Genomic DNA, 15,691 nt, shown 5'->3' on the forward strand with positions numbered 1-15,691 from the left:
GAACCCATGTGCACCTCAATCTTCTCGAGGAACACGGGTAACAAAATCCTAAAGAGAACAACTGGTAGGGGTCCCCTGGAATTCAGGACAGGACAGGAATTGTCAGTTTCCATGTAAGAAGTGTTTCCCTGCCACTTGCAACAACTGATGTTCTCTCTTCTAAACACCAAGCAGGACACAGACCCAATGGGCACAGGGCATATTTTAAAACAGGCCCATCACTATTAATGCCAGTAATAACAGCTGTCACTATTACCCACAGACAAACGACACTCTATTGCATTTTCTCTTCACAAAGTTCCCGAAGCACTGGCGTTAACACCACTGTAGATAAGGAAGCTGAGTCTGCTTGCCTAAGCCCCTGATTTTCTATATGGTTCCTCTCACATGGGTGGTCCTCAAACTTTAAAAAGTGTCACACTCACCTGGAAGGCTCATCAGAACACAGATCTGCAAAACACAGATCCCCCAGAGGAATTTGTTTCCAAAGATCTGGGATGGGGACTGAGAATCTGCATTTTTACTGAGTTTCCAGATGATGCGGATGCTGGCACTATGGGGACCACACTTACAGGACCTTTTCTCTAACGTCCAGGAGACCATGGGTGCCAAAACACTGAACCATCAGTGGGAAACTGATCACTCCCAGGAGGAGCCCCAAGGCCCTATGGCCCAGGGAATGGAGCAGAGCCAGAGGGAGAAATTTCTACAGGAAACCCTGGCCTCCTTCCTGGGCAGAGGAGCAGGGAGCCACTGTAATTGGAGATGCCCCTAAACAGTCCTTTTCCTACAGAATTCTCCAGTACCTCTTTGACAACACCTGGCTGGACAGACTGACCAGAGCTGTTTTTGTGGAGTTCACCGTCTACAATGCCAACGTTAACCTGTTCTGCATCATCACTCTGACCCTGGAGACAAGCGCCCTGGGTGGGCAGCCTCACCTGTGACCTCATCTATAGTGTTCTAGAAGACAGACACCCCTCCCTCTGGGCCAGGGCACCTGACCAGGCTGGCCCTTGCTGCCCCAGGGCCAGAGTTCTGGGGCCAGTGTTTGTTTGGGAGACTCGGGGATGGGTCTTGGTTCTTCCTGGGCACCCAAAGGTCGGCGCTGCTCCAGCCTTATTACTAGTTGCCTCCACTTCCTCTGGCCCATCTCCCAAGACACCCTGAGGGAACCAAGCTGGGTGTCTGAAGACAGCTCATCGTCTTCAGCTTCCTACTCTGGGGAAGGCAGGCTGGGGGGCTGGAAGCGAAAGGCTGGAGAAGGGGTGACCTGGTAACAGATAATTTCACCTAAAACAACATTTTACAACTTGTACCTCAACCTACAGGACGAAGTACATTTTACATTATTTTCCAATACACTCACATACAAATATACATAACTGAGACAAAAGCTTCAAAAATATTTTCCTTCGCTACATGCAGTATACTCTGATATTTTGTATTCTGTTCCATTTCTTTCTTTCCATTTCCCACCTTCCAGCTCTTTTAAAGCTATCATAATCTATTGGAAACACTGACCCAAAGCTTCCTCAGCTAATAACCGATTTTCCTAAAATTCAGCCATCTTTCCTCTAAAAACTAAGCCATTTTTAGTACCAAATTACATTTTTAGTAAAACAAATACATACCTGTAGTTTTTAAAATTTCAGAACCGTGTAAAGTGAAAAGTAAAAGGCCTTCAACTTCCATGATCTCTGGCCACTATGAAGTGCTTATTTCAAATCCTTTTGTTAGGGGGAGTAGTATTTATATCCTCATGTTCTCCTACTTCTTTTTGCCACCTTTGTGGCTCATAAGGACCAATTAAACAGCCTGTCTCTAAATACATCTGATTAAATTATGTGTTTCTACAAATGAGAAATGAGGAATGGGTTTCAGGTCTGGTTGGTTCAAGCAGTCCACTGATATTGGCAAGGACTCAGGTTGTTTGTGTCTCTCCATTCTGACATTCTCAGGGTTGGCTTTGTCTTCAGAGGCAGTAGCTTTATCAGCCAAACTGGTTTTTTTTTTTTAATCATTACAAAATATCATTATAATACTCCCCCCAAAAGACAAGACACACAAATGGATGAAAGATGATTCAAAAGAAGGCTGAATTTCAGGAATACTGGTCAATAGACGAATTGATCTTCAGCGAACTCTCTATAAGTGAACCAGCTTTAAGTGAGCCAGCCTGGAGTAAATGAATGTTCAGTTGGATGGTGTGCTTTGGCTGGAGGTGACCGAGGACACAAATGGCTGATACCAGAGGCAGAGGATAGGGAGCGGCTCTTCCAGCCAAGCTTCCTGCATCCCCTCTAATATGTTCATTGCCTTTGACATCCACCGGGTGTCCAGTCCCTTGGGTCTGTGGGTCTGAAGGATATTCTCTTCTGCCCTCGCCAGCCCTCGGAAGGGCCTGAGCTTGCATCATGTCACTGATGCCTTCCAGTCAGAAGTGGTGGCTCTGAGCGGGCGGGTGACCGGGTGAACAGAACACGTTTTGCTTCCCAGGAACCTTCCTTACACATGTGAACCTGCAGAGCCTGCGCCTGTACCCCTTCACTGATGGCTGGCACCCCTTCGTGGTAGCAGCAGAAGCCATCTACCTCCTGTTCCTCCTCTACTACATGGTTGTACAGGTAAGGGGTAGATGACGGCTCCATTGGATGGAGGCAGCAGCATGCCTGTCCCCTCTCATGGACCTCCCCTGGAATGAGGCCTGAAGAAGGGAGAGGGGCGCATTCTGCTAACCTGTTTGCCATGGCACCCTTTTGGTCCTTCTGCAGTCCTGAGGGCTGACCCAGCTCAGGGACCAGCTTTCAGGACCTCTCAGGAACTGAGACTCAGAGGGTGATCCTTCCTGGGTGGGGAAGGGAGAAGAACTAAGACCTTTTAAAAACATCAAAGGTAGCCGGTGGTTCACCTGTGGTCCCTGGGAATTAGGGAAAAAAATCTCCTTTGCTACCTTTAAATATCACCATGTTGCAAAAATGAAGGTGCAGATGTTGATAATGATGGAGGTTTGAGGAAGCTGGAAACTCATTCCAAGCTCGATATACGCCCCTGCCCCACCAAAAATGCAAATCAGACATCTTGAAAGGGCATCCCCATGCCCTGCTCTACAGTCACAACAACCACTTTAAAGTAAGGACGGTACTTTGAGTGTTTACCATGTGAAAGACATTGTGCGAAGAACCTTTAATACCAGGAGAGGGCGCCTGGATGGCTCAGTGGGTTAAGCCTCTGTCTTTGGTTCAGGTCATGATCTCAGGGTCCTCAGATGGAGGCCCGCATAGGGCTCTCTGCTCAGCGGGGAACCTGCTTCCCCCCTCTCTCTGCCTACTTGTGATCTCTCTCTCTCTGTCAAATAAATAAATAAAATCTTAAAAAAAAAAATACCAGGAGAAAGGTTCTATTGGCTCTACTTCACAGAGTAGGAAGCTGAAGTCCAGACATTAAGGAATTTACTCAAGGCCGAAATTGAATCCAGAGAGTCTGCTCACTGAACTTGACGCTCAACACCTCTGTCGCACCCAGACTTATAAACCTGAATCCCACGGGCCTCTGGGCATCACCAATGCAAACCCAACAGGGAACAGTCATCAAATAACAACCTAAGAACATCAAAGGAGGCCCATCCAGTTCCCACCCCACCACACCCCCCAGGTCACTCCTCCCTCTCTGGGTTGCCCTCACCCTCTGCCTGCAGGGGCAGCACAACACTTATCTCCAAAGCCCTTAAATCTTTCTCAAAAAACGCCACCTAAGCAGTTCTTAAAATCTTACCCTCCTTCATCCCTTTTTAATGGAGGTAAACTTTAGCCTCTTAGCAGCCAAACACAAATCAGTTCTCCTGAAGAGTAGGGAGGAAGAGGGAAATGTAACAGACCGTGGAAGATTCTCTTTAGTGGGAGGGAAAAGCAGGAGACTTAGAACTTGCACAACATAATACCTTTGACGTGTGACACCTGATGGGGAAAGATGATTAAAACAAAGTCTCCTACCAATCTAGAAAACCTCTCCACAAAGGTAGAAAAAAAAAAAACTACTTTAACAAAATTACCCATTTTTAAAAAAATTTTTAAAGACTTTTATTTATTTATTTGACAGACAGAGATCACAAGTGGGCAGAGAGGCAGGCAGAGAGAAAGGAGGAAGCAGGCTCCCTGTTGAGCAGAGAGCCCGACGCGGGGCTCGGGCTCGATCCCCGGACCCTGAGATCATCACCTGGGCCGAAGGCAGAGGCTTAGCCCACTAAGCCACCCAGGTGCCCCCAAACTACTCATTTTTAATTGTGGTAGATAAATAAATATAACATAGAAGTTACCACCCGCAACATCTTTAAATGTACAGCTCAGTGACGTTGCGTACATTCACATTGTCATGCAACCATCACTACCACCCATCTCCAGAATTTTTTTCCTCTTACAGAACTGAAATTGTACCTGTTAAACAATAACTCCTAACTTCTCCCAAGAAAACAACTTTTCTTATTGAATAAGCATGACGCTAAACTGTGATGTGCATCCCAGGCAATCCGATAAGAAATTCCAAAGACAGTAAGGAGTCTCACCTTTGCATACTGCAGAGCAAATGGGATCCATTACATATCCATCCTTAAGATAAATAGTAATGAATCCTCAAGAGTATTCATGGCATCATCTGTCCCACTAGTCCACCCTAAATTCAGCTAGTAATTGGGATGGCCACTTGTGTTTGCTAACTGCCTTTATCGAAAGGAAAAATAAATGTACATGTTCACACTAGGAGGTAATTGTGCAACCTGGAACCAGGTGCCTACCACTCGGTTCCTACCCTCCCAGAGAAACTGCAAATGAAGGGTACTACCTTCCTTCATGTTCACCCTTCAAAGAGAAAGCTCCCAGGTCCTTTAGAAAAACATTCTTGAAGCTAGTTTAACTTTCAAGAAGATTTACATACATCTCAAAGGGGCAGAGAAAGATTTCACAATTACAAGTTTTCTAAAGTAAATGCTCTATGAAAGAGTGGGTGGCTCTTTCCCATTCCCCAGTTTTTTTTTCCATCAGAGATAATTAAATATTTTTCTTGTTAGATGCTGTTACTCTTATGTGCCCCCAAATTCTACAACCCAAGCTGGTGCTGAAAGCAGATGAGGTCTGTGCACAAGGCTGGGGAGAGACCCCAGGCACTCTGGGGCTTCTTTATTGAGAAGCCTCTCCAGGATACAGTAGGCCCCTGCTGGAGGGTCATCTTGGGTGCTTTGGAGAGCCATGGTGGAAGGGTTGGGGAGGCACAGTTCTGGCTACAGCATGTGGTAGAACCTCCAGCTCCTCTCCCAGGGCAAGCTCATGAGGAAACAGAGGTGGTGCTATTTCTATAGCAAGTGGAATCTTCTGGAGCTAACCATCATCCTGGCCAGCTGGAGTGCCCTGGCGATGTTCGTGAAGAGGGCCATCCTGGCAGAACGAGACATCCAGCACTACCGGAACCATGGGGAGGAGTAAGTGGCTCTGCCTCGGGGCCCAACTCCCACATTAGACCTGTTTCCTCCAGCTCTGTGGCCCCAGGGTTGCGGCGGGTGGGGGGGGGGTGGCCTGCGGGTGGTGGTGTGGCTTTTGAAATCTTGTTGATCCTCAGAGGATCAGGGTCACTCTTGAAAAACATAACTATAGCTACCACTTAGATTCAGGTTTGGGGCCTAACACATCTGTAGTTGAGTAAGCTCTTTAAGACAAAATAGAACAGTATCTTACTTTTGAAAACCTTACCAAAACATAAGACCATGTGACACCCTGTGAAGGTCCCTGCCCAGAAGATGTAGCAGCACACCAATCTGCCTACATCTGCTACCATTTACAAAGTGTCCACTCTGCTAGGCAAGAGGCACTAGCCCACCAGATGCTCAGGAGAACCCACAATGGTACATGTTGTTACTACTTGAACGTGGGTTTGCCTCTTGGTGGGTGTTGAGCCAAAACACACAACCAAGCCAAAAGAGTAGGAAAAGGGAGAATTTTACTTGAAACAAGTGAAGGAGAACACCAAGGATCTTTTCCAAAGCAGTGTCTCCTAAAACAACAAAACTGGTGAGTTTTGAGGTAAGGGTGAATGTATATTCAGAAGGGGCTTGCAGGCACAATGGGAAATACACCACGGCATTGGGGCAGAAGTCATCTTAGGGTAATTGAGTCCAGGTCAAAGTCACTCGGGCTGGCAAAGGTCAGCATTATCAATTCCCTGGCTTTAGCTGGTCTGGTATCTGAGTACTCAAGGAGGTTAAGATCTTGCAAAGAGAACTCAAGAATGTACATCAAGTCAATCTTGCTTTTGTTTCAGCACTGACTGTCCCTGATATGATCAGACTATCTCCTTGCCTGATAATGGCTGTTTTATTCTTATATTCATTCACAAGATGGCTGGGGGCCTAAAATGACTTCCTATCGTCAAGAAAGCTAGGTCTCTCTGTTTCTGGGGACCCCTAACTCTTTCTGCTTACATTAACACTACTCCATTTTACAAATAAAGAATTTGAAGGGATGCCTGGGTGGCTCAGTCATTTAAGCATCTGCCTTCAGCTCAGGTCATGATCCCAGGGTCCTGGGATAGAGTCCTGCATCCGGCTCCTTGCTCAGCAGGGAGCCTGCTTCTCCCTCTGTCTGCTGCTCCCTGGATTGTGCTCTGTTTCTCTCTGATAAATAAATAAATAAAATCTTAAAAAGAGAGAGAGAGAGAAAGAAATTGAAGCTCAGAGAGCTAACTTCCAAGCCGCAGAGCTAAAAGGTGGCAGAGAATAATGTAAACCTAGTTTATGAGAGGGGCTCAGTCAGTAGACCATGCAGTTCTTGATCTTGGTGATGTAAATTTGAGCCTCATGCTTACAAAGTAATTTTAAGATTACTTAAAAATAAAATCCTTAAGGAGTACCTGGCTGGCTAAGTCAGTAGAACATGTGACTCTTAATCTCAAGATCATGAGTTTGAGTCCTATGTTGGGTGTAGAGATTTCTTAAAATCTTAAAACAAGAGAAAACAAAACAAAACAAAAACCCCAAAACCTAGTTTGTGTGTCTATAGGATCCCAATCCTTACTTCATACCATTTTGTGTCTTGACTCATCCATTGATTTTATTGATATGGAAAACATTTATTTATTGTTGGATGCTGTACTCTGTTATAAAAACACTTTAAAAGCATTATCTTATACACTTTAATCTTCCCAAAACATCTAAAAGATAGAATTATGAACATTCCTTTTTTTTTTTTTTTTTCAGGTAAGGAGATTGAGGCTTAGAAAGGAGGTCTGTCCAAGGTCACAATTTGGAAATGGAAATGCAGGGCCTGTAATTTGAACTCTGTATTCCTAACTTACACCCTAGGCTGGCTCATTTAGCTCACAAACCTTCACTGAGCTCTAAATGGCACAAGAAAGGATTAGGCATGTTAAAAGAGGCAGGAAAAAGGTGCTGCAGGAGCCAGAGGAGGAATCAACCATCCACACCAGCAGCCCCAGTCTGCTCAAAGGGAAGGAAGATTCTAGAAAGTGGGAGATTGGGTAGAAGAGTAGCTTTCATTCAGTCATGATAAATTTATATTAAATGCTTTCACAAACTTGAGATCATATAATTTTGTTCCATAATGATGAAGGATAGTTGGAAGAAAGGCAGGCAGGAACAAAGTCCCCCACCCCCCAACCAAAGAGGAAAACAGCCTTAAAAGCATTTTACACCACCCTGGAAAGAGCCTTTCACCCTTTCCCACTGATGGATGACAAAAACCTGATTGAATGACAAATGCATGGAGGGTTTATCAGATTAAAACAACATAGCAAGCCCATAAAGACCCTTAGATTTAGAAACTCCCATGGCAAACCCTGAGTTTCCCTCCCTCTCCAGGAGCTTTGTATTTTCACTTTACTATTGCTCATTAAACTTTGCTTTGCTGCCCACCACTCTTTGTCTGGTCTACCTCTTCATTCTTCAAAGTGGTGTGACCCAGAACCATAGGCACCAAAGGAAAAGGAAATCTTGTAACAACAACCTGTTCTCCCTCCTTGTCACCAGATATAGGTCTACTCCATTTTACTTTTTTTTTTTTTTTCCCTTAAGTAGGTTCCATGCTCAGTGTGGAGCCCAACACAGGGCTTGAGATCAGAGCTGATCTTGAGATCAGATCTGATCAGCCCTGAGATCAGAGCTGAGCTGAGATCAAGAGTGGGATGCTTAGCTTACTGAGCTGCTCAGGCACCCTTGGTTCTATGTCATGCTAACGATACACCCATATTAAGACCGAATTAAAAGTGCAAATACAGGAAGAGAAGGGAATGAAGGGCAGGGTGAAATCAGACATGCGTGGATTCCAACTCTCATCCTTCCGCCACTAGTTATGTCACTAGCTCTGTGACCTTGAGCCAATCCTTCATCCTTATCTGTAGAACGGAGACAGCAATACTTACCTCATCCAGTGATCTTGAAGGTCAATTGAGACAATGCAGTTGAGGTTCAACAGGCCCTAACTTAGCAAAGAAACTGAATGGTACTTCCATCCTTCCTTCAAATGCAAGGGCAGGGCAGGCACACACTCAGAAAGTGTGAGGGAGGACACGGCATCTAAACCATGGACCCCAAACCAGGAGGGGAGGCTCACAGAATGCCCTCACTTCCATCTTCTTGACACTGGGAGGATTCCTCCTTTGCTATTCTTCCATAGCTCTGCAGCCATTAACCAAAAATGCTAGGTAATGGTCCCATGACTACCATCATCATCATCATCCCTATCATTGGCATCATCCTCAACATCATCCCCATCATTTTCACCATCATCACCTCCACCATCACTATCATACCCATATCATAACCATCATCCCCCCCATCATCATCATCACCAGCTCATCATTACCTAGCTGGGGAAATTGGACCAGTTCTATCTCTCAGACCTATTGTGGGAAGTGGTGGCCTCTGAGATCATGTTAAATCTAATCCTGCCTCCTAGGCTGAGCTTCTCATAGTCTCTGAGACCTAGTCTCCCCTTTTGGTCCCACAGGGGGATGAGTTTTGGTGAGACAGCAGCGGCTGATGCTGCCCTTGGCTACATCATTGCCTTCCTGGTACTGCTGTCCACAGTGAAGCTTTGGCATCTGCTCAGGTTGAACCCCAAAATGAACATGATCACTTCAGCCCTGCGCCGGGCTTGGGGGGACATTTCAGGCTTCATCATTGTCATCCTTATCATGCTTCTGGCTTACTCTATTGCGGTGAGTGATTCCTTCAGTAAAACCTTCAGGGCTGGTCTCCTTGGAAGCAAAGGCTTCTCAGGGGTGGGGGGTTGAGGGTTAGGGCTGAGAAGACTTCGGTACCTGAGGGACATGGTGGGGCTTCTGAGTCCAGGGCTTTTCAGCTGGGAGCTCATAAACTGGCCACCCCAAATGAAAAAGGCTAGAGACCTCAGATGGGTAAGAGTGAGGAGGTATAGTCTCTAAGACTGAAATGGCTAACTACCACCAACAAAGAATTCCTTTCTGTATCTAGACCCAGTCTGGATGTGCCAGGTCTCCTGACATCCCAACTGCTCAGACATGCACAGAACGTTCCCTCTGTGTTGGGGGATGTGGAGATGACTTGCACAGAGATGGGGAAGTAAGGACAGACACAACTGCAGACTATGTCACTGCTTGATGCCTCACACATGAGGCATGAACTTAATGGTGCCAAAAATCATTTCATTCAGTCCCTTGACAGTGAGAGGTTTTTGGCAATCAAATCTCTTTTGTGAATGAAAAAAATGTTTCATTTTCAGTTAATGTGAGAAACAAAGACCCTCTGCCACATTTTGATCTCCACCTAAATATGCCCCCATCCTCTCCAAGTCCACATTCCCCATAATACCAGGGCCCCCACTCCTCTCTGACCCTTCACCCAATCCTGACCCACTCTCTACCCCAACTCTTCTCCCAGTTCTTGCCTTGGCCCCATCCAGTCTCACATTCCATCATCCCTGACCACCCAGTGGTGTTCTCCACTGCCTCTCTAACCCTCTCCCATTCCTCATCCTTTTTCTGTCCCTATTACCTCAACCCTGACTCCCTAGTCTCTGACCCTACTCCATCTTCCTCTCTCACCCTGAGAAATGGGTGAGGTGTGTTGATGCAGTCAGTGATGGAGGATATTCGCTAAAAAGCTGGAGTCTGGTTTTATCAAAAATACTCCACCTGACCCTTCCGTTCACATGGATTTATTCAGTCCTCCATCTGCAGTGCAGGAGCTGGGGATACTGTAGTGTCCTCTGGGACCAGAAGTCACCAACTTAGAACCAAGGGAGTGCTGGGTCTCTCTGACACAATAGTGGAAATCTTTGGGGGGAAAGGGAGGACGAAATATGGTGTGGGGGTAAGGCCCAGGCAGAAACCTGGGTTCGGTTTTGTTAAGCAACCCAACTCCCCAAGAGCAAAAATGTTGGGGTCTAAAGGAGCCTAGTTTCATTGTGGAGTCTTAGAGCAGCCATCTGAGTGAACATAACAGTGGCCTAGTGGGTGATGCCTGAGTCCCAGAAATGCATACTCATCCCTTACAGAACTGAGTATGTACACACACCCATTTGCAGGCCCTTGTAGGAACTGGCAGTAGGGGTACAGCTAGGCCAAGGATATGGCTGACCCAGAACACTGACTTTACTGTCAAATAACAGGCATTGGGGGTGGAGTGGGGAGGTCACTTGGTTTCTTTCTGTGTTCACGAGGACTCTTTCCATAACAGTCAAACTTAATATTTGGTTGGAAACTCCGTTCCTACAAAACTCTCTTTGATGCAGCAGAAACGATGGTCAGCCTTCAGCTAGGAATCTTTAACTATGAGGAGGTAATGGGGTGTGGTGGGTTGGGGGTGGGGGACACAGACATTGCCATCTACACAAAGCCTTTATGAGAAAGAAAAAGCACCCTCCTCAAATGCCTCCTCCTGGGTGGATGTTACCCCTTGAGTCCATGTCAGACAAGCACAGGGTAACTTTGGACAAATAAAATTGTTCCCTTTTCTCTAGGCAGATAGTCCCATACTAGGGCCCATAGCTCACCCTGGGGACACCTGCTTACAGGAGAACATCAGGCACTGGCTACTCAGGCGAGGGCTGTGCTGGTGTCTAGAATGTTCCTGGCCCTAGCCAGAAATGGTAGCCATATTTGGAAATGGTGGCAGTAGGGAGTAAGGGGTGCTGTCCTTTCTCCTAGCAGCTCTTGAGAACACTGCCCATTTTCTCAGCTGCCAGGCAGAAGTAGACCTTCCTGGTTCCAGGCCCTGCCTCATCTGGGAACCAGTTTTTCCTCTGAGGGTGCCTGGGGTAAGTGGCCACTAGGTCACAGGACTCCTGGGGATGAGTCTTGCTTTCTTCCCCACAGGTCCTGGACTATAGCCCAGTGCTTGGCTCTTTCCTGATTGGGTCTTGCATCATTTTCATGACCTTTGTGGTGCTGAATCTATTTATCTCTGTCATCCTGGTAGCCTTCAATGAGGAGCAAAAATATGATCAGGTGAGTCCCTTTGGTCTATTCTTCAGCAGTCACTGACCTTGAACTAGGAAGAGATCGAGCAGCATTAGACATTACGGGTATTTGAGAGACCACTGTCACCCAAAACCCCCGTTTCACGGGAGGGGAAATGGGTCCAGAAGGAGGAAATTACTTCCCTGAGATTACAAGCAAATGAAGGGCAGACTAGAACTGGGTCTCCTGATTCCCAAGGCGGCACTCCATTCACAACCCCAGTGATTCTCAGCTCTAATTGTACGTTAGAATCACATGGGGGCTTTTGGGACACCTGCCGCTGCTGCACTGGGACCAATAAACACAGAATCCCTGGATGAATGAGTCAAACACTGGTATTTTTGAAATCTTCCCATGTGATTTTAAAATACAGCAGAGGCTGAGAATCTGTTAAAAAATGATTAAAGCAGAAAACTTAAGCGATACAAACTTTAACACTTCATGAAGTGGACAGTCTCCATTCAGAGAAGTACAAATCGAGCAGAACGCAGGAAGCTTTTACAGGAGAAATAATAAAGAACAAGAAAGAGAAAAACTAAAATAACTAAAAACTAAAATATATATATATTAAAATATATATATATATTAAAAAAATATATATATATGATTGGCTGGGGCCACACAGTCAACCTTGTTTGGGGTGAGTCAGAAAAGAAGTATAGAGCCCAGAGGTGGCTTTGTGTTTGGAGACTGGCTGATCTGATATTCTGGGCAGGGGAGCATTTAGAGGGACACCAAAAGTTCTGTAAGCTTCGGTTTGCTGTCATGGCACACCAGGCAGAAGCAGCTCCATCTTGGGCCTAGAAATGTATTTCAACCAGTCATATGGTAACTGGTTTAAATTTTGAGAAGCCAGCAAACTATTTCCCAAAGCGGCTGCACTGTTTCACGTTCCCAGCAGCAATGCACAAGGGTCTTTGCACATACATTCCTAAGAGCCTCTGTTGGGGGTGATAGAGGGAATTTTATCATTCTCGTCACAAGGGAAGAAGGAACCTCCTCGGGATAAAGGTGGGAGCACACACCCTTGGGATTTGCAGAAGAAGGGGACTCCCAACACAAAGTTGACTAAATACCGAAGTGCCTTTGGCAGAGACTGAACTGGACAATAATACCATGGTTTCCCCTTAGAAAGAAAGAGAAGCCTCCAAAGAGGATGGTTCTATGTACGTCACATGGTTCTTTTTCCCTCTTCAGCTATCGGAGGAAGGAGAGATTGCCGATTTTTTGCTGATGAAAATACTCGGTTTCTTGGGTATTAAATGTAAAAGAGAGGAGCCTGGAAACAGCAGTGAGCAGCCCAAGTAGCGGTCAGAGGCCTGGCCCCCTCCACCTGTACCAGCTGCACCCAAGGGTTAAGCTCTTCATCCAAATATAAGCAGCTATAGAAGGGGAAGGTCAAAGCTACAGACCTATGTTTACTGGTGATTCTACATTCTCTCTGGATGTTTTCCTGTGTGCATAGAAAAGGCATCGCATCCGGCAAATGAAAAAATAAGAAAAATATATATAGAGATACGTGCAATTGCCACTACTGTGATAGACTGTTTGTTCAAATGTATTTCCTTCTAGAAATAAAACGAATATTGTCTGGAGTTTTGGAAAAATAATGTCTGTGGACTATTTCATCTTCTTGGTTGGTCAGGGGTTGCTTCTGAATGATTCTAGTTCAGGGTTTCCCAAACTGTGTTCGGGAAGAGATGTTAATAGCCGTCATATAAATTGGCTACAGTTGCCAGAACAAAGTAGCACAAACTAGGTGGCTTAAAATAACAGATATTTATGGTCTCTGTTCTGTAGGATAGAAGCCCCAAATCAAGGTGTCAATGGGGACATGTTCTCTTCCGGCTTCTGGTGTTCTTTGGTGTTCCTTGGTCTGAGGATGAATCATTCTAATCTCTGTGTCGTCACATGGCCTTCTTCCTTGTGTCTGTCCCTGTGTTTCTTTTCCTCTTATAAGTTCTCTAGTCATACTGGATTGAGGGCCCATCCTACTCCATTAGGACTTCATCTTAACTAATTATATCCTCAACAACCCCATTTCCAATTCTGATCTCATTTTGAGTATTGGGGGTTAGGACTTCAACATATCTCTGTAGGGAACACAATTCAACATAACAGGTGTCATTCCCTCAGAAATGTTTCTGAATCAAAGAAATGTGAGACACACACTTGTATAAAAGGTTATACAAGTTCTCCAGGATGGGAATTGTCAGAGTTTTTAATATGCTAAAAGGGCACTGCTGGGATGAGATGAGCACAAGAGAGAAAGTGTATTTTGACTCCCAAACCTCTCTGACCCAGGCATCCAGTACTGCAGCACCTCAGTCAGAGCTAGTGTTCCGTAGAGGACACTACAGGAATTGTTGATCTACACCAGTAGTTTACAACCTTGGCCACATGCTAGAATCTGCAGACTTCATTCCAATACATGAGAACCTCTGGGCTAGGACTCAGGCAACAATAGTTTTCAAGACTCCCCAGGTGATTCTAATGTGCAGTCAGACTTCATAACCAGGCTCTAAATTCTGAGAACCACAGATCTAGACAATAAAAGGGTTGGTCTGTGCAATTAAGGGCACATTATCCCTCCCCCACGCAGGGGACACACCTCACATATCCTCTCCAGCTCACAGGTCTGGGCCCTCCTCTTCACATACCTGTGATAACAGATCCTCCAGACTACCTGCCCCAAATCTATCTCATGCTTTCCTCCTCGCTGTCAGAACCCAACTTTGTTCTGGTAGACCTCTACCCCTTTCCCACATGACTCATGGGAAGGTGACCCTGTAGCAACCCAAGGTAAATCCTGATTTGTCTTAATAATCCATTCCCTCGATGTGAGGGAGTTAGGGTAGTCACATGACCAGTTTTAGTCAATGAAATCTGACGTTTCCAGGATACTGCCTGGAAAGGTCTAGTTGCTAACAAAAAGAGACACAGAGACGTGGGGTTTTATGCTGCTAGATATTGTCTGGTCTGATCAAGACTCCTGGAACTTTGGCAGCTACCTTGAAACCATGGGGAGCAATCCGAACATAGCAGAGCAGAAAGATGAGAGGAACATGAATGCCTGATGACTGACTTAATCAATCCTGGAGTTGAACTACTGTCTTCTTTCTGGATGAGAACTTAAATGTCTTTTTATGACAGATGAATCAGGATCCTACCCTGACAATAAAAACAAAACAAAATACAAAAAAACCCTGGATCCTTTATAAAGAGCCATACAACATGGACATTGGGGATTTCATAATCTTCTATTCTACCAAAAGCCCATCATCCATTCTTTATTGTGTCAGGTATGAGCATGAGCTTTATATGCAGAGATGTTCATCAAATAACCCATAGCAATGTGTACACACATTCTCAATAGACTGGTACAGAGACCTACCCAGATAGGTACAGTCTGTTTTTGTATTTTTTTTTTTTAAGATTTTATTTATGAGGGAGAGGGGAGAGGGATGTGGGAGAGAGAGAGCATGAGCCAGGGGAGAGATAGAGGGAGAAGCAGACTCCTCGCTCAGCAGGGAGCCCAACTTTGGGCTCCATCCCAGGACCCCAGTATCATGACCTGAGCTGAAGGCAGATGTGTAATCAACTGAGCCACCCAGGTGCCCCCATACAGTCTGTGTTAAATAGGAAATAGGAAATAAATAGGAAAATAGAAAATAGAAAAAATAAATAGGAAAAGTTCTAAGATCTGGAGAATTTCTAAGTTCTTCATCTCTCTCATCTTTCCCATCTACTCTCCAGTCCTTAACTGACTGTAAATATCAAACTGGCAACTCCTTCAGTTATATTGTTATGAGAGGAAAAAAAAAGCTTTAAGACATGAGTGGGTCCCTTGTGAGGTATTTGCAATTTTCAGGTGTCTGTACCAAACATGTTATGAGATGACCTTTCAAATCTCAAGCCATGGATGTTACAAAGGCTATCAGTTATGAAAAACAAATTTTTTTTTGGTTATCCTAATGCTTATTTAAAAAATTGACACATTTTCTACTGTCTTAGTGGAAGGGCATGTGATATTGTCCACAGACTGGTATGTGACCTTGTTTTTTCCACCAAATGCATTAGTCAAGCAAGGAATAAATATTTTAGGGCATGGTTTGCAGTATGCTATGATGGCTTATAAGAAAACAACAATAAAAACAGAATGTTGACATTACAGAAGCTAGCCAAGATCTGG

The 15,691-nt window shown here is 45.1% G+C and overlaps 1 protein-coding gene across 1 annotated transcript in view; it reads left to right on the top strand.

Moving 5' to 3' along the window:
- LOC308357906 (polycystin-1-like protein 2) overlaps positions 1 to 12,983 on the top strand; it is a gene marked incomplete at its 5' end in the record, with an annotated part of 90,501 nt that extends 77,518 nt beyond the window's left edge. Inside the window, 7 exons of the mRNA XM_080827785.1 lie at positions 794 to 927; positions 2,500 to 2,627; positions 5,310 to 5,470; positions 9,009 to 9,219; positions 10,718 to 10,819; positions 11,356 to 11,487; positions 12,697 to 12,983. Of these exons, the coding sequence (XP_080683911.1) occupies positions 794 to 927; positions 2,500 to 2,627; positions 5,310 to 5,470; positions 9,009 to 9,219; positions 10,718 to 10,819; positions 11,356 to 11,487; positions 12,697 to 12,807 (979 nt within the window). The 3' untranslated portion in view covers positions 12,808 to 12,983. The remainder of the gene's footprint in view (positions 1 to 793; positions 928 to 2,499; positions 2,628 to 5,309; positions 5,471 to 9,008; positions 9,220 to 10,717; positions 10,820 to 11,355; positions 11,488 to 12,696) is intronic.
- Positions 12,984 to 15,691: the final 2,708 nt, after the last annotated feature.

Source organism: Martes martes (genome assembly GCF_963455335.1).
Source record: "Martes martes genome assembly, chromosome: 17".
Lineage (NCBI taxonomy): Eukaryota > Metazoa > Chordata > Mammalia > Carnivora > Mustelidae > Martes > Martes martes.